This window comes from Pinus tabuliformis, chromosome 5_2 (assembly GCF_031772625.1).
Source record: "Pinus tabuliformis cultivar Carrire ecotype Pingquan chromosome 5_2, CPIR1, whole genome shotgun sequence".
Taxonomy (NCBI): Eukaryota; Viridiplantae; Streptophyta; class Pinopsida; order Pinales; family Pinaceae; genus Pinus; species Pinus tabuliformis.
In genome coordinates, this window is record NC_142306.1 from 452,055,536 (window position 1) to 452,078,989 (window position 23,454).

Below are 23,454 nucleotides of genomic sequence, written 5' to 3' on the forward strand. Positions count from 1 at the left end.
GAATTAGGAGGCTCGGGTGAGCGTTTCACTTTGTGCAAAGGTGCACATAATTTGTAAGAAGGCTGGTTTATGCCTTGTTGTAAAATTATTCTAAGTGTTGGCTTGAAGATTGTCAAGCATCACTTGTATTTGTACTATTGAAGAAAAGCTGTTATAATACATTGTTGGGCAGACTTTCTGGGAGTTGCCCCTCCCTTTGTACTTGATTATTGTTGATGTTCTCGGTTTATTGTTCATGGTTAATAATTGAGAATGGTCTTCACTAAAGTATAAAGGATACTGTTTTATTCAGTTGCATAAGCTAAGTATGTTCATGTTGGAGTAAGCGTAGTCCACGGGTGTTAGTATTGTTAAAAAGAAAGCGCTCGGTGGTGCCGCACCTCGCTACAAGTGGTTGGAAGATCACCGTAGGTGTAGGGGCGTGACAGTAGAGGTAAAGATAGGAGTGGAAGAATTAGGATCGCATTGCATCGCAGAAATTAACCGAAGGAGAAGAGCCTGAAGAAAACCCCAAAAGAATGTAGGAGTAGTTTTTAAACAGTGTAAGTGGATTATCGGGTGGAGGAAGAATGGTAACTGGTATCAAAGGGCGAGTGAGCAGAGTGGGGAAACCGCTTTTTCGGGCGGTTAAACCTCGTGTGTGTTGGCAACCCGAAACCAATGTAAAGCGTTGGATCTGTGGGAGCAGATCAACGACGGAGGATAATGCGAAGGCCCATGAGTGGACCAGACGATATCCAGCCAGAGCCAAAGCCTGAGCCGCCTTGCGGAAGCTGGCGAACTTCCTCCATTTTTTGGGCTTGTCTACAATAACGTGATATTCGGGATCAAACTCAGCCCCCGTCTGATCAAACAATTGTATGGCCCTCGTATATGCGACAAAACCATATTCTTCCACAGCAAAGTGATCGCTACCCATCTCCGTCTTAGTCATGGAAACTTTCCCTCCAGCATCGAAGTGAGTTGCGCCATGAGCAAGCCGATTGAACAATGAGGCAGGCCAATGACCTATATTCTCACCGTTGAAAAATAAAGCCCATACCAGACCTGCGTCTCGCGTCATTCGTTGTGCATCCAATAATATTTTACTTATTTAGCTTTTATTTGGCATAAAATTGACACATCAAAATACACATTGCTTACGAGGTCAAGCATTAGAGAAAACTCATCCTGTTCCCCTCCAATCTCCGATACCGGCCCCATTTGTGTAATGCCGGGTCGAATGTCAGTGCCATCAGCTGCCACAAATCCTGGACATTCTAGATCATAGCATCTGTTTAGGTATCTTTCAGACTGCATCAAGGATGCATTCACTTATCAGCCATCTGCATCATGGCGCCTTCTTTAATACATCAACTAAACTTGGTACTATGTAATTACCATGTAAAGAACGAATAACATTGGTTCAGCGGTATCATAATCTTTCTCATTGACCTGCGAAAATTATTTAACAGCTAGCAGTATTTTAGTGATTGTTCCCTTAATCAGAAAGACAATCTTATTATCCATATCAATTACGTCTAAAATCTAGCATTAAATCTCTTCATTTACATCATTAAAAATTTAGCATGTAAGAAGAACAGTGATCAGGATGTAGTGGAACAAAACCTCTGCATCAAAGCCATAGCCTCATTTAGACTAAATGCAGAATGTAATGGCCACAGAGAAGATTGCGACGGAATTGATGTGTGAGAAAGCAATAAATATCATGCATCTGGTTAATGATTAGTTTATTATTTTTTTATTTACCCAATATCACATCGTTCGTATATAACATAACGGAATAAAATAAAAAGACAGTGAACTAATAACTAATTATTGTTTAATATATATATGATAAAAGTTACATCAAAATTTAATAGCACTTACATAAAATATATTATTTTCTACTGGGTGCTGGGGGGCTTGGTAGGTGAGATGGGGAGAGGCATTGAATGCAATCAAGATTGATACTTTCTTACAAAGATCTTGCTATTATAGTAATATGTTTTATTATTATTATTATATATTTTTGGGAGTTTAAGTTTTAGTGAGATGAACCATTTTGATGTGAATTTTTTTGGATCCATTACATTATATGATATTTTTGAGTAAAAGTTTGGAACAAACGTGCAATGTCAAAAAATAACTCTTTTTACCCTCTCCCTTTTATATAGAGTAATAATTTAAAATTTTAAACTTCTGTAAAAGAGCAATTTTCATGCCATGTAATGTGATTGGATCCGGAAGATTTTTGATATATTTTGTTAACATTATTTAAAATCACTTATCAATCACACAGTTGTTTAATTTTGCTGCATTGATAGGTACACCCTACTCTTACTGATGTTTTCTTATGTAGTCGGCTGCGCATTCATTATGAAGTCTTATAGTGATTTGCATTTGATTCCGAATGATTTATTTTCAGGTATAATATAGTAATGAAAAATGATATTAGTAGTTACAAAATGAGTATTAATAATTAATATTTTTTCATAATACACATTCATACATAGAAGAAAAAAATTTCTCAGTGTACTGCGATGCGAACTATTCTACTACATCAGTTTGATACCGCAAAAGGAAAAATATTTTTTCATATCAGTGAGAACGGTGGTGAAGAGATTTATTAATGGCCATACCACCTCTGTAGCAGAAAAGCGTTTCCATACATCCGCCACCAGAAGAATTAATGTGAAGGTTCTGTCAAAATTTAATGCTGAAATTATGTTCATAGTTATTTGTTCATGCATGGTGACTGCTGTCTTCGAATTCTAGATTGGACAACGTCCTCAACTCTGAGACAGAGAATGCAATAAAAAGTTTTGGAAAGGATACAGAATGGAAAAAACCTAGCTGTTTGAAGAAAGGATCATAAATCATCTTATAAATTATGTAATTAAGAATGATGTGCGATCGCAATAAGAAGTCAAAAATATTAGGTATTCAGATTATAGAAAAATAAAATTTACTCATTGTACTTTTTATAGTAAACATTAAATTCAGGGCACAAATTTAAAGTCAAAAGTAAAGCAATATCAAAGAACAAATTCATTATGAGAATCCTCAAAGAACTAATGGCGGCTTTCTACTGAAAATGGTCCATGAAATCAGTTCCTATGTAGACTACACCATTGATGGTTATATGAAAATAATAACACTCACGGGCGAGTGAAAGTCGTGATAATGATACGACATTTTATGCGGCAGACAAGTTTGATAACATGGAAACAAAGAAACTAAATATAAATAATCAAATTACCCACAAAATTGTAAAGTGATTCACTGAATAATGAAAAACTACAACTGAAAAGACTGTCCAGATCCAACCTAAAATGTTCCTAAATCTACGCCAAGCCTTTTCACAATGGCCTTTCTCATTTCATTTGATTTGACCAGCGGCATAGAGTTACAGTAACAATTACCAGAAAACCAGACTTCATATTGTTGATGATAGAGCATCTCCAAACGTGCTGTGTTTAGAATGTGGGAGATCTGCAGAGAGGACAAGTGCACCTCTGAACGGAATCACATCCTGCGTTGGAGAAGAAACCAAAAAAACAATCAGAAATGGTAACCCATTAGGTCAAAACAATAATGAAAAAAGCGGCTAAAACTAAACCCTAGTTATTTACCTGTAGCTCCGCAACGATTCATTCATGGCGTCGAGCTACACAGGTTGAGTAAATGCCGACGATCCGTCCCTGCAACTTGGGAAAGCATTCAGAGAATGGTGGGGAGGAGCGTGCCAGCCGAGGTATCTGTATACATCTTCATACGAAGGGGGAGGAGGAATGGTGAGAATGCCAATAGTCAAGCGTTTCATGATTAAATGATGGGATAACTGCATGTTGCTAGGTTGCGCATATGCAAGGAAAACTGTTGTTCCATCCTATATTGTTTCATATTCTTTTTATTTTATTTTTTAATATTATTTTTGTTAATCCTTATATGTGGAGATAAATGAGAGGCACAATAAAATTTTAATTTCATTTGGTAAAAAATTAATTTAAGTAGGGTTTAAACACCCCTTTTAGATATGCAAGGAAGTTATGGCTTTTAATTTCAGTCATTGATCTAGTGGAGACTACAAGAATATACTGGCATCTGAATTCAGGCCATCCGATCAAAAAGATTAATTAAGAAAATGATTAACTTGCCGATTCTGATAGGGGGGACGCTTATCAGTGTATTTATATTTAAATAAATGACCATTATTCAAATTCCGCATGTTAGTGTCGGTATCTTCATCCCTCCATCGGTGATCAAATTCTCTTGTTGCACTGCATGTTAGTTGTCTCACTCGATCAGCTGCATTCCATTAGGGTCATGGATCATCTGATGGTAGTGGCATATTATACATTCTCCCTCATGTTCTTTACTTGCTGGCCCATTTTCATACATCTAGATCATCTGTAGTCATTTTTTGTCTTTAAATCTGCAAAAGTCATTTTTAGGGTTTTAGGTCTCATTGGGTCTAAGGTTTCGTCAATAAGGTCTTCAAAATGCTCAATAATGGTCAGTAGGAGCGTGAGGAGGTCAATTAAAGTCTCAGCAACAATAATTTCCATAATCACATGCTCAGTGATTGATTTTCCTCAAAACCCTGTTTTGAGGAAAAACAAAGATTTTTATGTTTCATGTACTAAATTTGATGTAATTTCATTTTTTCCATATGTAATAATTTCAGAGGTAACCCTGGTCACCTTGCCAAGCCTCTGCAACTCCACCACCTGCAAAACAAACAAAAAGTCAAAGCATTCAGTCCATCAAAGGCAAAAGCAAAGAAAACTGCCCAAAACAAAGTTTTAAAAAGCAAATGAAAGCCAAACATTAGCAAAGTGGGTTTTCTTGAGTGAAAAATTAAAGCCCTTGCCATATAAAGTGTTTTCATGACAAAGAAGGCTCATTTGTGTCCCCAAGTGAAGGAGAGCAAGTGCATTTCCATTTTCAAAAGCCAAGAGAGCGATTTGAGTTTAAATGATGGAAATCGCAGGCGCGGCGCACCTGGGTTAAGGCGCAGCACACAGAAGTAGCGCGGCGCACACAGACCCCACTCCACGTTTAAATTTTATACTGGCATGATGCATCGAGGCAGTGTGGCGCACAGGTCTACAAGGCCCGAAATCGCTCACAGCTTCCTCCAAACTCTCAAAATCACTAATTCCTCATTGTCCAAGTAAGTTGACACTCCCTCATGGCCAATGAATGATGTTTACTTAGTGTTCATGGTGATTCAATAGGAAAAATTGAAACCCTAGCTTCTTGCATCGTTGGTTGAAAAACACTGTCTAGGGTTTATAAATTGTTGTTTTTACTGCTAAATCCCACCCTTATCATTTTCACTCCCTCACCTCATTTTCTCCCTCCCTTTTCATTCATATTTACCCATTCCCTATTCCCCGTATCCCTAAAACTACTAACCCTAATCCCTATTCCCACTATCCCAAACCCTAATCAAATATCCCTAAATCCTAAATATCATTCCCTAAACCCTTCTATTCCCCAAAAACCTATCAACAACATCCCTAGCCCCTCATACATAGTCCCTTCACAGTCCTATCATCAAATCCCTATCTTTTAGCAGCAATTTCCTATTGTCACTCTAAAATCTCTTCATACTCATCTAAGAAACTCAAGCATTGGAAAAAATGGAGTCAGATTCTTCCTATGGCAGAAATGAGGAAACAGTCAGTGACTCTTCTAGAGAAATGCATGCACCAAAGAGACCTCATAGGAGTGGAAAACATAACCGGGAGGAGCCTACTTCACTTGCTAAGATGTTGGCCTGTCCTCTTGCTGTCACATGCTTCCAACACCAATACTATTATCAATTTTGTGAGATGGTGGAAAGAATCAAATACCACCATGAGATGGCCAGACTGTTTGTGCTTCATCTTCATAATGGCCAAGTCAATTTGGCAGGTGTGACATTCACCTTGACACCTGAGGCTATTGCTCAAGCAACCAGCATTCCAAATGTAGGTGAATAGTGGAATAAGGGGTAGCTGGTAGACATAGATCATTATGAGCCTTATATCAAGGTTGGTTTTCAGAGACATGTCAGTAGAGTTTTCCCATTCAAGTACCTACAAGACACATATGCTCCCTTGATGAAACTCATAATTAAATATTTCAGCTTTGAGGGCAGATTTTCTCGTCTATACACCTATCATATCAGATTGTTGATGCACTTTACTAGGGTGAGGATGATGAACCTCCCCTATTTCATTTGCCGGAATATTGAGAAGATGACCACATTAGTGCAAAGGAAGCCTCTTCATCAGCAGTATGACAACATCTATCATTTTGCATTAATCAAAATTTTGGTTTTGCATCAGCCTAGTCTACTGAATGTTTCATGGGAGGATTTCATCTCACATGAGGTCTTCACTGGTCCTCAAGTGCCCCCATCAGTTTTTCATGAGGCCGGAGAGCCTTCACATCAGCAGATGGTTCATGAGACACAAACCACTAGTGTGCCAGTGTTTGTCACACTAGGAGATTAGGAGATTGTTTGCAGCAGCAAAACGAGTACTATCTCCACCCAGAGTGGAAGAGGTCTCATTTCCTCCATCAGCAGAGCAGATACAGGACAAGGGTAAGAAGCCATTGGATGATGAGGGACCTTCAGGAGGTCAAGAGGCAGATTTCATTCTTATTCAAGATGATGACACTGATTTGAGTTTAAAGCTCAAAGAGATCATTCGGGTGCAACAAGATGACATTCATCATTTGTCCCTCAACCTGGAAAGGGCCAAGTGGATAATTAACTATTTGGAGCAGAGGAACAAACAGCTAGAGGATCAGCAAACCATCATGGAACTCCAAAACATAAGGGCAAACTGGCAGGCTGCCAAGAGGAAGAAAATTAAGCTGTCATCGCTTGAATAAGAAATTCAAGCTGATTGTGAATCTTGGCTTAAGAGGACAAATTTCCACTTGGAGAGGATGCTGGAGAAGGCCAACAGAGAGGAAAATATGTTGAGGCAAATGGCCTACCCCTACTTGGCAAGAAACAAGGTGCGTAAAGCGAGAATCAAGATTTTGAAGGCCAAGTTGAGGAAAGCCACGAGGAAGAGAAAAGAGAAAGATAGACTCCATATCTTGGCTGAGGCTTCCTTAGCCCAACACAACACTTGATGAAGGACGCTCAGCCCAAATTTCAAGAAATCTGGGAAACTTTTTGCAAATTTTGAATTTTTGGCCTAAAAAACAGGTTTTTCTGCCTGTTGCGCCGCGCCACCTGGTGCATGCTTTTGCTAGAGACCTCCTTTTGAGGAAAAATCAACATTTTTGGATTTCGCATAGAAAAATATGAATGCCCTCACATGGACAAGAAATTTTGACAGGTTTTGAGCTTCCAAACAAAAACACCTCAAAAATGACCTTTCTGCCCCTTTTTGGACACACAGGAAACAGTGTTGGGGGAATTAATTTTTGGAGGGGAAAATGAAGACAAAATTTAGAAATTCCACTTGTTATGGAAAGTAGACAGGCAGACCTTTCCGAAAAGCCCACTTGAAGAAAATTTGGTGCAAGGGAAGGCCTCCAAAATCAGCTCCAAAGTAGTGTGGTGCATAGGGACAGGAGCACGACGCACATGATGAAATTTTCTCATTTTGGCCAAAAAACTCTGTTTTTCGCCTAGTTTCTTCTCAGTTTGACTTTTCTCTTTCTAATAATCAAAATCATGATGTAATCTGATGTGATTTGATGGATTTTGATGTAATTATGCTAAATTTTCACTCATAGAGGTAGATTCATCATGAAAAAGTAGTTTGCAATTGAATGAATCAGTTTCCTAGGTTTTAGAGGCATGTTGTTCCACTGCCTACTTTTCAATTCTTAGTTTAGATCTTGTTGTAACAGCTCCTAAACTCATGAATTCGACCTCTAAAGCCTAGCATGAGATGTTTTTTGCCTATATCTATTATTTTTTTAGTCATTGGAAAAGGTTGGACTCTTATGAATGCTTTGAGCATTATTGTACATTCATTTCTGCAGTTTGGCAAAGGAAAAATCTAGGCTTTGCAGCACTTTATGGGATTCTTGTGGAAACTTGATTTGGTATTGTGTTTCTTTCTATAATGGCAAGTTTACATGTGTTTTATGTATGCCATCATCTCTCTCTGTTCGTCTTAACTAAATGAAACAAGGATAAAGGTAGAATTCATTGAAGTTGCAATGCTCTACCTAGGGTTTGTTTAGTTATTTATGTTTTCATCTGTTTGAAGAGGATCCCTAAGACTTTCATGCCTTCTCCAACTCCTCATCAGTCTAAAAGCTATCCATCTCACTTAATTTGAAGTGCTAAACCATTTGCCTACCTCGCCCCATAGAGACCTCTGCAAGACTGTGTCCATTCCTTGGACCCAAATCTGCCTTTCACATTTGAGCTAGCAAAACAAAATTAAATTCATTCGAACTCCTCAGTTCACATACCTAGCCTAAAATCAGTCATCACATCAGTCATCTCAAGCTTTATTGGCCACCTTTTTCTGAGATTGACAAGGAGAGAGCCCTCTCCCGACTTGGTAGGGCTAGCTACCAGGTTAAGCATGGTTTGATGTTACCCTTGATCCTGCCTTTCTCAGCCTGAGGTAGATTTAGGCCCTAACATAGTGGCAACTCCACTGGGTAAGAAAGTTTATTATCATTGTTTTTGCTTTGTAGACTACAGACGGAGCCTAAAGTTAGCCAGGCATTAGTGAAAGTAGATGAATGCTGCTTCAGTCAATCTCCGATCTAGTTTATAAACTGAACATATGATCTAAACGATTACACCAGTATCATTAAGTAATTCTAGACTTTGGATGATGAGTTTAGAATTTGATAGGCTGAACAAGTTTTTTTTGTTCATTTGATTTTTGGGAATAATTCAACACACTGGCTTCCAGATGATACACCAGAGCCAATCCTGATCCTGATCCTCCTACTGTGTATGAAAAGCCAAATCTCATCCCAAGAATTCTTCGGCAAGAAAGTTCTCTGATTACCGTGTTCAAATCTCGTTTGTGTCTTGTTGTTTTTGAATATCTCGAAGATCTTGAGTTTGACGAATGTTTTGATCTGTCATTGTTTGAGACTAAATATGAAAGTGTTGTTGGTTCTACTGTATTAAATCTAGAGTTTGTTAAAGATCTTGAAATTGAAAGGGAAAATATATCAATTGATAGTTATATCTTGAATCTTTAGACTTCCATTGTGGCTTCAAATATTCCTGAGTTCTTAGAATCCGCATCAGCAACTCTTGGTTCATCTGCAATTGCATCTGGTTCAGGAAATCCTACCGAACCTCCTTTCATTCCCACCATTCCCGTGCAACCCACTATATCAGATCAGAGACCTCCTGTCTCTTCTCCCCCATCAACCCCATCAACACCTCAAACATCTCATATTTCCTCTCCTCCTTCGACACCTCATACACCAATTACATCGTCAGCTGCTATCATTGTTCCGACTCCTCCTACATCCCCAAGGCCAGTTGTAAATCCACCTAGAGCAATGGTTGCCCGATATGCACCCCTTGTGTTGCCTCAAAACTTGGATGCCATGCCCGCTGACTACCAAAGCAAGATCCCATTGTTTGATGGCACTCCTCAAAGTATCACAGCTCAACAACATGTGGATAGGATGACTGATTTCTTTGACCTTCATGAGATTGATGCCGAAAATGTGACTATGAGATTATTTGTGCAAACTTTTGGAGGTGAAGTGCGGAAGTGATTCAGAGCTTTGCTGGCTGCGAGTATCACTACACTGACCAATCTTCAGAGACAGTTCTTGGATCGCTGGGAGGTAAAGAAAAACCCTCTTCAAATCCTTTCAGAATATGAAAACATCAAGAGGAATGTTGGTCAAGATTATTGTGTCAGATTCAATATTGTTTACAATGCAATTCCTATTGATATAAAGCCACCTATGGGGCTAGATTTGATTAAATTTCCTGATGGCTTTGATCCTGACATGGCATATCAATTGAGGGAAAGAGATCTGACTACATTGGAGGACATGTAGAAAATTGCAGTCAGTGTTTAGGCAAATCTGCTTGCTAAGAGAGCTAGAGCAAAGGCCGAAAAGAAAGTGACTATAAAAGAGGAAGCATCTTCCTCCGATAATTTGCTTTGCAAGATCAAGAAGATGTTTGATAGGATCACAATTGCTGATAAGCCTGAAGCACAAGTCAGAAATCCAAACTTTCATGGTTAGCAGCAACCACAATTCAGAATCAAGCAACGAGAACAAAGAGCACAAGACTAAGTGGCACAACAGCAAGTGAAGACAACCATACAGTAGAATTTTGTACATGGTATGGAATCAGATGATGATGAGAATATAATTGGTGAGGAGAATCATATCTTTACACCTAATGATCTGCCCATTTATATCACTGAAGATGAAGAATATTCAAAAAGCCCAGTTGTACAAAAGGACAAAGATTTCATCTTGGAAAATGAAACAATTTTTGAAGAAGAGTCTGATGAATATCAGAGGGGTTACATGAATACTTTGACAGCCTAGCAATGAAAATATTCACTCAGGAGCAGAGAAGTTCCCATCAACCCAATTCAAAAGAAGAAAGAAGTGTCACCGCCAAAGAACGATTCCCCAATAGCACAGAGAAAGGGAAAGGAGACAACTGATACTACCACCAGTAAAACACAATAAGCAAATGAAATATCAAATCAGCCAATTGCATCAAAGGAGAAGACTGAAAAGAAGGATGCTCCAGTCAAAGAGGTAGAGAAAACATCAGCCTTTAGCTTAGAAAATGAAATTACTAAGTTAAAAGTGTCAATTCCTTTGATTGAATTAATGAAGAACAACAGCTATAAAGGTCAGGTGTCTAAGATTTTGAATTTGGATCCATTATCTGATATGGTAAATGTGGAGGATGGTCAGCCCGAACTTATCTTTAGGCCAACATTGGAAGGTCAGTCTGAGGATAGTGATGTAGCTCCTTTTTACATCAGCCTTAGATTGCATGATTTTGTATTGCACAATGCCATGTTCGATTCAGGAGCCTCTCATAATCTCATGCCTAAAGCAATCATGGAAAAATTGGGTTTAAATATCACTCGCAAGTACCATGATCTATATTCCTTTGATTCTGGTAGGGTCAGGTGCATTGGGCTTATTAAAGATTTGGTTATCACTTTAGATCAAATTTTGACGAAGAATGTTTTGATGGATGTGGTTGTGGCAGATATTCCTCCTAGATTTGGCATGTTTCTTTCCAGATCTTGGGGAGAAAAACTCAAAGGGACATTGCAGCTTGATTTCTCCTATGCTACTATTCCCGTGTTTGGACAGTTGAGGAAATTATATCGGGAGAAAAAGATGAAGTACATGATCACTAGCAAGGAGAAACCTCTAAATCATCCAATCAACTATGTACATATTGATTTGGAATCTTTTGTTTTATATTCTGATATTTTTAATGATGTAAATAGTCAAGTAGTTGAAATAGAAGATATTCCAGAGATCACTGAAAATTTCAGAGCTGTACTAGATCAAGAAAGACGAAATCTTGATAGTACCGCTGAGCAATCAACCTTCTAACAACAACAAAAAGTTGATGGACAACAAGCAAAAGAAGAAGAGCAAAAAGAATTTCAGCATTTGGAGGATGAAGCTGGGTTGTGGAGCATGGATTTTGATGGTGTGGTAGGTAGGGAAGGTGCTGGAATTGGCATTTGGATATGCAACCCTGCATTTCTTCCAAATAAAGTGCCAATTAATGTAAGGGTTTGTTCGTATAAATTAGCTTCTGATTGTTCAAATAATGAGGCTGAATATGAAGCTTTAATTGCTGGTCTAAAAATCTTTAAGAAGTTAAATGATAAAAGAATTTCAGTATATGGTGACTCCAAGTTAGTTATCAAGCAAGTGAAAGGTGAATACCAAGCTAAGCATCCTCACATGAGGGCTTACCGGAATGTGGTGTTAGATATTTTGAGATTGTTTCCTGACTACACTTTGACATGTGTCCCTTGTCTTCAGAATGTTATTGCATATTCTCTCGCAATAGCTGCAAGTAATTTGAAAATTCTGATGAATTCAAACAATAAGTTTGAAATTCATGTGAAACATTGCCCTGTTGTCCCAGATAATCAAAGATATTGGCGGGTATTTCAAGATGATAAAGAGATTGAAGAATTTCTGCAAAATGAAGGCAAGTACAAAGACACTTCTATAGATGGAGAACATGATGATGGTGAAGTAGATATGGAAGTTTTGCAGCTCAAGGACAATGTCATTCCTAAAGGTCTAATACCTTTAGAGGATTTGTTTGATCAAGATGATGTAGCCCGGAAACCGAACTTGACACCCACCGAGAAAGGTGTTGAAGATGTAAACATTGGATCAGCAGAAAATCCTAAAATGGTCAAGTTATCAAAGGCCTTGCCTCCACAGGTAAACAAAAAAATACATTAGTTTATTATCTTCATTTACTGATGTATTTGCTTGGGACTATTCAGATTTGAAGGCGTATGATAAGAGCATAATTCAGCACATCATCCCGATCAAGCCGAATCAAAAGCCCTTTCGATAAAAGCTAAGAAGGATAAATCCAAAGTTGTTGCCCTCAATAGAGAAGGAAGTGAATTGATTATATAAAGCTGGTATAATCGTTTCGATAAGATTTTCAGATTGGATTTCTAATTTGGTGCCTGTGAGCAAGAAAACAGGTGAGATTCGATTATGTATTGATTTCAGAAATCTGAATAAAGTGTCTTTGAAAGATAACTATCCATTGCCCAAGATGGATCACATACTTCAAAGAGTAGTTGGAGCATCCCACATGTCGCTACTCGATGGGTATTTTGGTTATAACCAAATTCTGGTCCATGAGGATGATAGAGACAAAACAACGTTCACCACTCCGTGGGGAACTTTCCATTATGCCAAGATGCCTTTCGGACTAAAGAATGCTAGTGCAACCTTTCAGCGGGTTATGGATATCGCATTTGCAAATGAGAAATATGTATTTTTAGTTGTTTATCTTGATGATTTGACAATTTTTTCTAATTCAGATGAAGAGCACCTTTATCATTTGAAGATTGTATTTCAGCGGTGTAGAAAGTATGGCATATCTCTCAATCGAAAGAAGAGCTTGTTTGCCATGGATGAAGGAAAGCTTCTCGGTCATATCATATCCAAGGATGGCATCTACATTGATCCAGCTCAAGTGGAAGCCATTCAGAAAATTAATTTTCCATGAAATAAAAAGGAGATCCAGTCATTCAATGGTAAGATGAATTTCTTACGTCGTTTTGTGCCAAATATTGCAGAACATTTGAGGGAAATCACAAACATGTTAAAGAAAGATAATGTAGTGAAGTAGACCGAAGAAGCCATCAAGTCTTTCAATTTGGTAAAGCTAGCCCTTTCTTGAGCTCCAATTTTGATCAGCCCAGATTATTCGCAAGATTTTATTTTGTTTTCATTTGCTTCAAATCATACTATGGCAGCGGTCTTAATGCAGAAAAAAGACCAGCTTGAGAAACCAATTGCTTTCTTCAGCAGAACGATAAGGGATGCATCTTTAAAGTACAATATTATTGGAAAGAAAGCTCTTGCTTTAGTAAAGGCATTGAAAGATTTTCGAGTTTATATTTTGCATTCTCAAATCCTTGCTTATGTCCTTAACGCTGCTGTTAAAGATTTCTTAGTGCAAACAGATCCGGAAGGGAGATGAGGCAAATGGATCACAGCCTTGTTAAAATATGATGTGGACATCAAACTAACATAGCTCATCAAAGGACAAGGGCTAGTCAAACTAATGGCAGAATCTAATTTGCATGCCTTGGACATAAATCTCATTGCTGCCATGTCCGAGGAAGATGAGGAAAGTTCACCTGTTCAGGTAGATGAAATGTTTCTCCTTTCTCCTTGGTACTCGGATATTGTTTATGTGCTCCAACATCTTTCATCGCCACCCGGATTCGCTAAGAACAAAAGTAGGACCCTGAAATTAAAGGTTGCCAAGTTTTGTATAATGAATAATGCACTCTATTGGAAAGATCCCGATGGTGTCTATTTTCACGGATGATTTTAACAAAGGAGATTGTGGAGGTCATCTATTTTGGAAGACAACAGCGAATAAAATTTTGAGAGCGGGATATTATTGGCCAACCCTCTTTTCTGATGTGTACAAAACTGTTATAAGCTGCCATTAATGTCAAATTTTTCAAGGTAAGAGAAAATTACGGCCTTTTCCACTCAAACCGGTTGAAGTAAGTGCTTCGTTTCAGCAATGGGGTTTAGATTTTATTGGTGAGATCCATCCTACTTCTTTAGCACAACATAAGTGGATCCTTACCGCAACAGACTACTTCACTAAATGGATTGAGGCAATTCCTACTCGGCAGGCCACTGATTCGGTAATAATTCAATTTCTTGAGAACAATATTTTGTCACATTTTGGTTGTCCTAATAAGCTAATTACAGATAATGCAGCAGCTTTTAAATCTAAAAAGATGATTGATTTTTGCAATAAGTATCAAATTACCTTGGGGCACTCAACTGCATATTATCCACAAGGTAATGGTTTGGCAGAATCCTTGAATAAATCTTTAGTCAACATTATCAAAAAGCTGTTGGAAACAAACAAGAAAATATGGCATAATAAATTGGTCAATGCACTATGGGTGGATAGAGTAAGTCAAAAAAAGTTAATAGGTATGTCCCCTTTCAAGATCGTGTATGGTGTGGAAACGGTTTTTCCTACATCTCTCGCAGTTCTGGTTGTTAAACTTTTGCAAGAAGCTGGTAGTGAGGAAGATCATTTGCAGTGGAGAATCAATCAAATACCTTCAACCTACAAGAGAGAATTAAGAAGATATATGATCGAAAGGCAAAAGCGGACAAGTTTCAAATTGAAGACATAGTGCTGAAATGGGATGCCCGAAACAAAGACAAAGGGAAACACAGCAAGTTCGAGAATCTGTGGAAAGGACCTTTCAGAATTGTTACATACCGGGGTCAGAATGATTTCTTGCTGAAAGAAATGGATGGAGAAGATTGTCCAGGTGGGCCGGTCAATGGTCGACTGCTGAAACAGTACCATCTCTGAAATATTTTCTGCTGTCATATGTATCATTGTATATACCGTTTTATTTCCTTCATTGCAAGTGTGTATTGTAATCATTCATTCAGTTTGGGGCCTGAAGTGAAGGCTATAAAACTGAAGGTTTGATTTCAGTTTTGGTTTGGATTGTTTGAGTCAAGTTTTCAGTTGATTTCAGTCTTGAAATTGAGTCAGTTTTGAGTCAGATTTCAATCCTGAAATTGAGTCAAGATATTGGTTTTGGTTTGTCGAAGTTATTGACTCCATATCCCAATGGAAGAAGGCACTGTATGCTTTCCAGAGGTTTGTAGTTCTTGGCACCTCCAAGGAGATACCATCCCCATTGGAGCCAATGTTAGTGTCGGTATCTTCATCCCTCCATCAGTGATCAAATTCTCTTGTTGCATTGCATGTTAGGTGTCTCACTCGATTAGCTGCATTCCATTAGGGTCATGGATCATCTGATGGTAGTGGCATATTATACATTCTCCCTCATGTTCTTTACCTACTGGCCCATTTTCATACATCTAGATCATCTGTAGTCATTTTTTGTCTTTAAATCTGGAAAAGTCACTTTTAGGGTTTTAGGTCTCATTGGGTCTAGGGTTTCGTCAATAAGGTCTTCAAAATGCTCAATAATGGTCAGCAAGCACATGAGGAGGTCAATTAAAGTCTCAGCAACAATAATTTCCATAATCACATGCTCAGTGATTGATTTTTCCTCAAAACCCTGTTTTGAGGAAAAACATAGTTTTTTATGTTTCATGTACTAAATTTGATGTAATTTCATTTTTTCCATATGTAATAATTTCAGAGGTAGCCTTGGTCACCTTGTCAAGCCTCTGCAACTCCACCACCTGCAAAACAAACAAAAAGTCAAAGCATTCAGTCCATCAAAGGCAAAAGCAAAGCAAACTACCCAAAACAGAGTTTTAAAAAGCAAATGAAAGTCAAACATTAGCAAAGTGGGTTTTCTTGAGTGAAAAATTAAAGCCATTGCCATATAAAGTGTTTTCATGACAAAGAAGGCTCATTTGTGTCCCCAAGTGAAGGAGAGCAAGTGCATTTCCATTTTCAAAAGCCAAGAGAGCGATTTTGAGTTTAAAGGGTGAAAATTGCAGGCGCGGCGCACCTGGGTTAAGGCACGGCGCACAGAAGCAGCGCGGTGCACACAGACCCCACTCCACATTTAAATTTTACACTGGCGTGACGCACCGAGGTAGCACGACGCATCTGTGAGGTGGCGCGACACACAGGTCTACAAGGCATGAAATCCCTCACAGCTTCCTCCAAACTCTCAAAATCGCTAATTCCTCATTATCCAAGTAAGTTGACACTCTCTCATGGCCAATGAATGATGTTTACTTAGTGTTCATGGTGATTCAATAGGAAAAATTGAAACCCTAGCTCCTTGCATCGCTGGTTGAAAAACACTGTATAGGGTTTATAAATTGTTGTTTATACTGCTAAATCCCACCCTTATCATTTTCACTCCCTCACTCCCTCACCTCATTTTCTCCCTCCCTTTTCATTCATATTTACCCATTCCCTATTCCCCATATCCCTAAAACTACTAACCCTAATCCCTAATCCCACTATCCCAAACCCTAATCAAATATCCCTAAATCCTAAATATCATTCCCCAAACCCTTCTATTCCCAAAAAACCTATCAGCAGCATCCCCAACCCGTCATACATAGTTCCTTCACAGTGCTATCATCAAATCCCTATCTTTTAGCAGCAATTTCCTATTGCCACTCTAAAATCTCTTCGTACTCATCTAAGAAACTCAAGCATTGGAAAACATGGAGTCAGATTCTTCCTATGATAGAAATGAGGAAACAGTCAGTGACTCTTCTAGAGAAATGCATGCACCAAAGAGACCTCATAAGAGTGGAAAACATAATCCGGAGGAGCCTACTTCACTTGCCAAGCTGTTGGCCTGTCCTCTTGCTGTCACATGCTTCCAACACCAATCCTGTTATCAATTTTGTGAGATGGTGGAAAGAATCAAATACCACCATGAGCTGGCCAGACTGTTTGTGCTTCATCTTCATAATGGTCAAGTCAATTTGGCAGGTGTGACATTCAGCTTGACACCTGAGACTATTGCTCAAGCAACTAGTATTCCAAATGTAGGTGAACAGTGGAATAAGGGGCAGCGGGTAGACAAAGATCATTATGAGCCTTATATCAAGGCTAGTTTTCAGAGACATGTCAGTAGAGTTTTCCCATTCATGTACCTACAGGACACATATGCTCCCTTGATGAAACTCATAATTAAATAATTTAGTTGTGAGGGCAGATTTTCTTGTCTGTACACCTATCATATCAGATTGTTGATGCATTTTACTAGGGTGAGGATGATGAACCTCCCTTATTTAATTTTTCGGAATATTGAGAAGATGACCACATTAGTGCAAAGGAAGCCTCCTCGCCAACAATATAACAACATCTATCACTTTGCACTAATCAAAATTGTGATTTTGCATCAGCTTAGTCTACTGAATGTTTCATGGGAGGATTTCATCTCACATGAGGTCTTCACTGGTCCTCAAGTGCCCCCACCAGTTTTTCATGAGGCAGGAGAGCCTTCACATCATCAAGTGGTTCATCAGACACAAACCACTAGTGTGCCAGTGTTTGTCACATACCAAAAGGGCACTAGGAGATTGTTTGTAGCAGCAAAACGAGTATTATCTCCACCCGGGGTGGAAGAGGTCTCGTTTCCTCCATCAGCAGAGCAGGTACAGGACAAGGGTAAGAAGCCCTTGAATGATGAGGGACCTTCAGGAGGTCAAGAGGCAGATTTCATTCTTATTTAGGATGATGACACTGATTTGAGCTCAAAGCTCAAAGAGATCATTCGGGAGCAGTAAGATGACATTCATCATTTGTCCCTCAACTTGGAAAGGGCCAAGTGGATAATTAACTATTTGGAGCAGAGGAACAAACAGCTAGAGGATCAACAAACCATCATGGAACTCCAAAACATAAGGGCAAACCAATAGGCTGCCAAGAGGAAGAAAATTAAGCTGTCATCGCTTGAACAAGAAATTCAAGCTGATCATGAATCTTAGCTTGAGAGGACAAATTTGCACTTGGAGAGGATGTTGGAGAAGGCCAACAGAGAGGAAAAGATGTTGAGGCACATGGTCTACCACTACTTAGCAAGAAACAAGGTGTGCAAAGCGAGAATTAAGATTTTGAAGGCCAAGTTGATGAAAGCCATGAGGAAGAGAAAAGAGCAAAATAGACTCCAGATCTTGGCTGAGGCTTCCTCAGCCCAACATAGCACTTGATGAAGGACATTCAGCCCAAATTTCAAGAAATTTGGGAAACTTTTTGCAAATTTGAATTTTTGGCCTAAAAACAGGTTTTTCTGCCTGGTGCATCACGCTATCTGGCGTGCGCTTTTGTTAGAGACCTCCTTTTGAGGAAAACTCAGCATTTTTGGATTTCTCATGGAAAAATATGAATGCCCTCACATGGCCAAGAAATTTTGACAGGGTTTGAGCTTCCAAAAGGGTCAAAACACCTCAAAAATGACCTTCCTGCCCTTTATGGACACACAGGAAGTAGTGTTGGGAGAATTCATTTTTGGAGGGGCAAATGGGGACCAAATTTAGAAATTCTACTTGTTTTGGAAGGTAGACAGGCAAACCTTTCCAACAAGCCCACTTGGAGAAAATTTGGGGCACGGGAAGGCCTCCAAAATCAGCTCCAAAGTAGCGCAGTGCACAGGGACAAGAGCTCGGTGCACAAGATGAAATTTTCTTATTTTGGCAAAAAACTCTGTTTTTCACCTAATTTCTTCCTAGTTTGACTTTTCTCTTTCTAATAGTCAAACTCATGATGTAATTTGATGTGACTTGATGGATTTTGATGTAATTATGCTAAATTTTCACTCATAGAGGTAGATTCATCATGAAAAAAGTAATTTGCAATTGAATGAATCAGTTTCTTAGGTTTTAGAGGCATGCTGGTCCACTGCCTACTTTTCAGTTCTTAGTTTAAATCTTGTTGAAACAACTCCTAAACTCATGAATTCCACCCCTAAAGCCTATTATTAGTTGTTTGTTGCCTATATCTAGTAGTTTTCAGTCATTGGAAAAGGTTGGACTCTTGTGAATGCTTTGAGCATTATTGTACATTCATTTCTACAGTTTGGAAAAAGAAAAGACCAGGGTTTGCAGCATTTTGTGGGATTCTTGTGGCAACTTGATTTGATATTGTGTTTCCTTCTATAATTGCGAGTTTACATGTGTTTTATGTATGCCATCATCTCTCTCTGTTCATCTTAACTAAATGAAACAAGGATAACGACTGAATTCATTGAAGTTGCAGTGCGATACCTAGGGTTTGTTTAGTTATTTATGTTTTCAGCTGTTTGAAGAGGAACCTTGAGACTTTCATGCCTTCTCCAACTCCTCACTAGTCTAAAAGCTATCCATCTCACTCAATTTGAAGTGCTAAACCATTTTCCTACCTCGCCCCATAGAGACCTCTGCAAGACTATGTCCATTCCCCGGACCCAAATCTGCCTTTCACATTTGAGCCAGCAAAACAAAATTAAATTCATTCAAACTCCTCAGTTCACATACCTAGCCTAAAATCAGTCATCACGTCAGTCATCTCAAGCTTTATTGGCCACCTTTTTCTGAGATTGACAAGGAAAGAGCCCTCTCCCGACCTGGTAGGGCTAGTTACTAGGTTAAGCGTGGTTTGATGTTACCCTAGATCTTGCCTTTCTCAGCCTGAGGTAGATTTAGGCCCTAACACCGCATTAAATTTTATATTTATTTTTAATATAAGAATTGTATAAATCTAGTTAATAAAGAAAAAAAAATTCTTATTGATAAAAAGTTTATTTTACAATTTAGTGTAATGGGTAATTTTGTCTTATTAAAATTGAGATTTTAGTTATATAAAGTCAAATATAAATTAAAAATAAAAATAAAACTAAAAAAAATAACCATACAAAATATTATTTTAAATAATATAGATTCATAAAAATATTTACAAGAAATTAAATCTTTATAAACTTACATTAAATTCATATTTAAAATCAATCTATCTTAATTTAATCTAAACCCAAAACCAAGACATAACAAAATTTAAATTAGAAATTTGTTATTCCAATTTAATACCAACATCACATCACTTATTTGTTTCGAGAGCCTTGGAAACAACCAACAATCAAATTAGTTCTTTGAAGAAAGGCACGCCATTGTTAAATTAATGTTATATCGAAATTCTTTATGAGAAGGCGGTAAAAGAAATATGCAAAATCAGCGAATCTTTAATTAAAATATTTGGCTACTTGTTAAGTATACGGTCAACTTCCCATATGAAGTGATGAATAACGTTGTGTTTTTTTTTAATAATTATTTAGCTATTTGATGGCTGATAGGTAGACAATGAACTCCATGTATAAAGCCATAAATAACGCTTCCTCTTAATGACGACAAGGGAAATGAAACATGCTAAAAATTATATCATGTTTTATAATATTTAATAAATATGTATTTTTGTCGTTATCTTTTTAAAATATTTATTTTTTGCGTAATTTTTAATAAAAAGTTATGCCTTAATTCAAAGAGAAATAAGTTAGTGTATTTTCATTAAAATAAAATTTAACAATAAAGGTGTTATTTATATATATTTTAAGTATACTATATTATATAAAAAAAATGATTTACCAATTTAATATCTAAACTGTAAAAATATTCTAAAATAGTAAAGTCAATTGTTTCATCCTTCCCACCCAACTTGGTAAATAGATAAAAAAATTATATTTAATGTCAAGAAGCTTTTAATGTGAATATTGTCTTGGTTGCAAACATATTTTTTTAGTAAATATGGAATCCGATATTTTGGATTTACACATGGAAAAATGAGAATTTTTGGTGTTTTCAGAGATTACATTAGGGTGTAGCAATGTAGAGGAGGCAATTCCTATTTCATAGATTATTGAATAGTTAATGCGGTCTGACATGCAGGCATTTAACTTTCGCTCTTTCAGTGAAAGCACGCCCATCGAGATAGCAGCCTCGAGAGAGAGGAAAGTTAAATGCCTGCATGTCACGGCGCATTAACTATTCAATAGTCTATGAAATAGGAATTGCCTGTGAAGGAGGTGGGTCAGCGAAGATGAGACCGGGAAGTGGCAGGCATTGTCCGCACGAGTACAAGAACAAGAATAAGTTTGGGAAGTAGAGAGAGAGAATAGGGGGAAGGCAAAGTGGACCGATAAGGCAGGAACAGACCCTGAGAGTAGGTTGGTGGACCCAGGGAAGGAAGACAACGAGGATGGCAGTGGGGCCAGCGGGAGTGTGGGCAGGAGGATGCCAGCAAGTGGCCGGACAATGGAAGACTACTGCTTGAACAGATGACCAAATTTATTAATTTTACCGTTGTACGAACTTTAATTCGTATTAAATAAAATGATACCAGACTTCACATATCTACGGGAACCGGCTTCACATGCTACAGTGTTCTTCTCTGCTTCATATTTGACCGCTTCGGCTGCTGAGAAATGGAGTCCAACAACCTGTCCACGGTGATGTCGAACGCATCCCGGACCGACCCCGCCAACTTTGAATTGCCCGTTGTCGACTTCATCGTGTAAATGACATGGGGAATCAAACTCACCACCTTCTCCTGCATCTCCTTCACCCGCTCAGGGCTAACACCCCTCAGCACTCGCTCCACGATCGACACATTGGCCACCACGTCGTCCTGCGGGATAAACACAGAGTACCCTTCTCTCTCCTTCTCCCCCTCTGATGGAAGATGCCACGTATACTGTGTATACGCCGTATCCTTGTGGAAGAACACCGGAATGCAACCCGCTATGATGGCATCGAATGTCGACCGCCGCGGGGCTGCAGGCAGAAGACCGATTCCACAAACGCATGTATGACCGGCTCGGCCTCGTGGCTGCACCGCGCCGCCACGCAGTCCACGAGGCGGCAGCTATCCGGCGACCGCGAGCACAGACCCATAAGCAATTTGCGGAAGCCGCCGTCGCTAACGTAGGGGCGGACCGAGCCGAAAAAGGTGAAAAGCCGAGTCCGCGTGGATGACCGCACCCGGGTCGTCCACTCCGCGATTTGCCGACCAGACGACGGGTGAAACGAAGTAGGATACGGGATGGCCTGAAACGAAGTCGGATACGGGCGCTTTTCGAACGTCAGCAACGTCATGTTAGGAACCCCAGGGACCTCCAGCAAACCAGTTCCCCAGCCCTTGCCAGCACCGAAGTCCCAGGCCGTGCGACCCATCACCATGAAGTGATTTCTTCCTCCGCTTTGATTCCACTCGTCTCTCTTTCTCAGCCACGACATGATCCGCACACCGTGCGACGACTCGGGCACTCTGTCCGGTTGTGGATACAAATATCTGAGAGCGTCGAGGCCAGTGTAGTAGGGCACAAACACGGCGTCGGCCATGGCAGGATCGGGAGTGAGGCATCTGTATTGCTTCATCCTCTCGTGAAATACGATCTCCAGCATATAAGTATCCGTGTCGAACCAGCCATCGCCCAGGGAGCTATTATACGGCGGCCCGAAGCCATAGTTGGCGGCGCGCGGACAGAGGTTCAACCAGGGCGAGAGACCGAACTTGCACTGTTTCAAGATATCTGCGTTGAATTCCGTAGGAAGTTGGTACATGAAAATTCTTTGACCCCTGCAACTATCGGCGACGAGAGGCAACGAGAATTGAGGGGAATGGAGAGTTTTCCATGTCCATACCAACATCAAAAACAGCAATACGAACGGCAGGTAACTCGTTTCTTTCATGGCCCCGTTTGTGCTATGATCGGGGGAGGATTATGAATTATGTATACACGCAGGTCGAGTGCAGAGAATTTGTATATAGGCGCAGATCGCAAAGGAATTTGGTGGGCCTCCATTTGGTAGGCAAAACGTAACATTCATAGTTAAGAAACGTTTCGAAATAATAATAATAATGATGTGGTGATTTGATTGCAAAAGCGACAGATTTGATCATAAGAGTAAACCAAGTTGATTCTACGAGAACTCTTAGATAAATTTAATAAAAATAAGCCAGGTTGATTAAATTTAAAAATAATAAAACCGGTCGATTCCAATATGATTATGGGTCAATTTGCGTGCAAGAAGAGTAAGAATAAAATATTAATAATATTTTATTTTTAAATTAGAATTTTTTTGATCTCCTAGGTTTTGGATAGATAGTGATCAGGGGTATTCTTTGATTTGATTAAGATAATATATTGAAGATAATGAAAATGTAATTTTGTCAAATTTACAAAAAAATAAAATATTTATTTTAATTTTTTAGTTATGTTGGTTGTAGTTTACTTATTATATTTATGTTTTTTTTTTTTTTTTTTTTTTTTTTTTTTTTTTTTT

The 23,454-nt window shown here is 38.8% G+C and overlaps 1 protein-coding gene across 1 annotated transcript; it reads right to left on the reverse strand.

The window, feature by feature from the left end:
* Window positions 1-1,089: 1,089 nt before the first annotated feature.
* LOC149159623 (xyloglucan galactosyltransferase KATAMARI1 homolog) lies at window positions 1,090-22,860 on the reverse strand. The gene is made up of 4 exons (XM_089434364.1): window positions 22,059-22,860; window positions 21,710-21,942; window positions 1,381-1,434; window positions 1,090-1,293 (listed from the first exon to the last, which is right to left on the reverse strand). Exons 1-4 carry the CDS (start codon window positions 22,858-22,860, stop codon window positions 1,090-1,092), a joined length of 1,293 nt encoding a protein of 430 aa, XP_089290490.1.
* Between the last annotated feature and the right edge of the window lie 594 nt (window positions 22,861-23,454).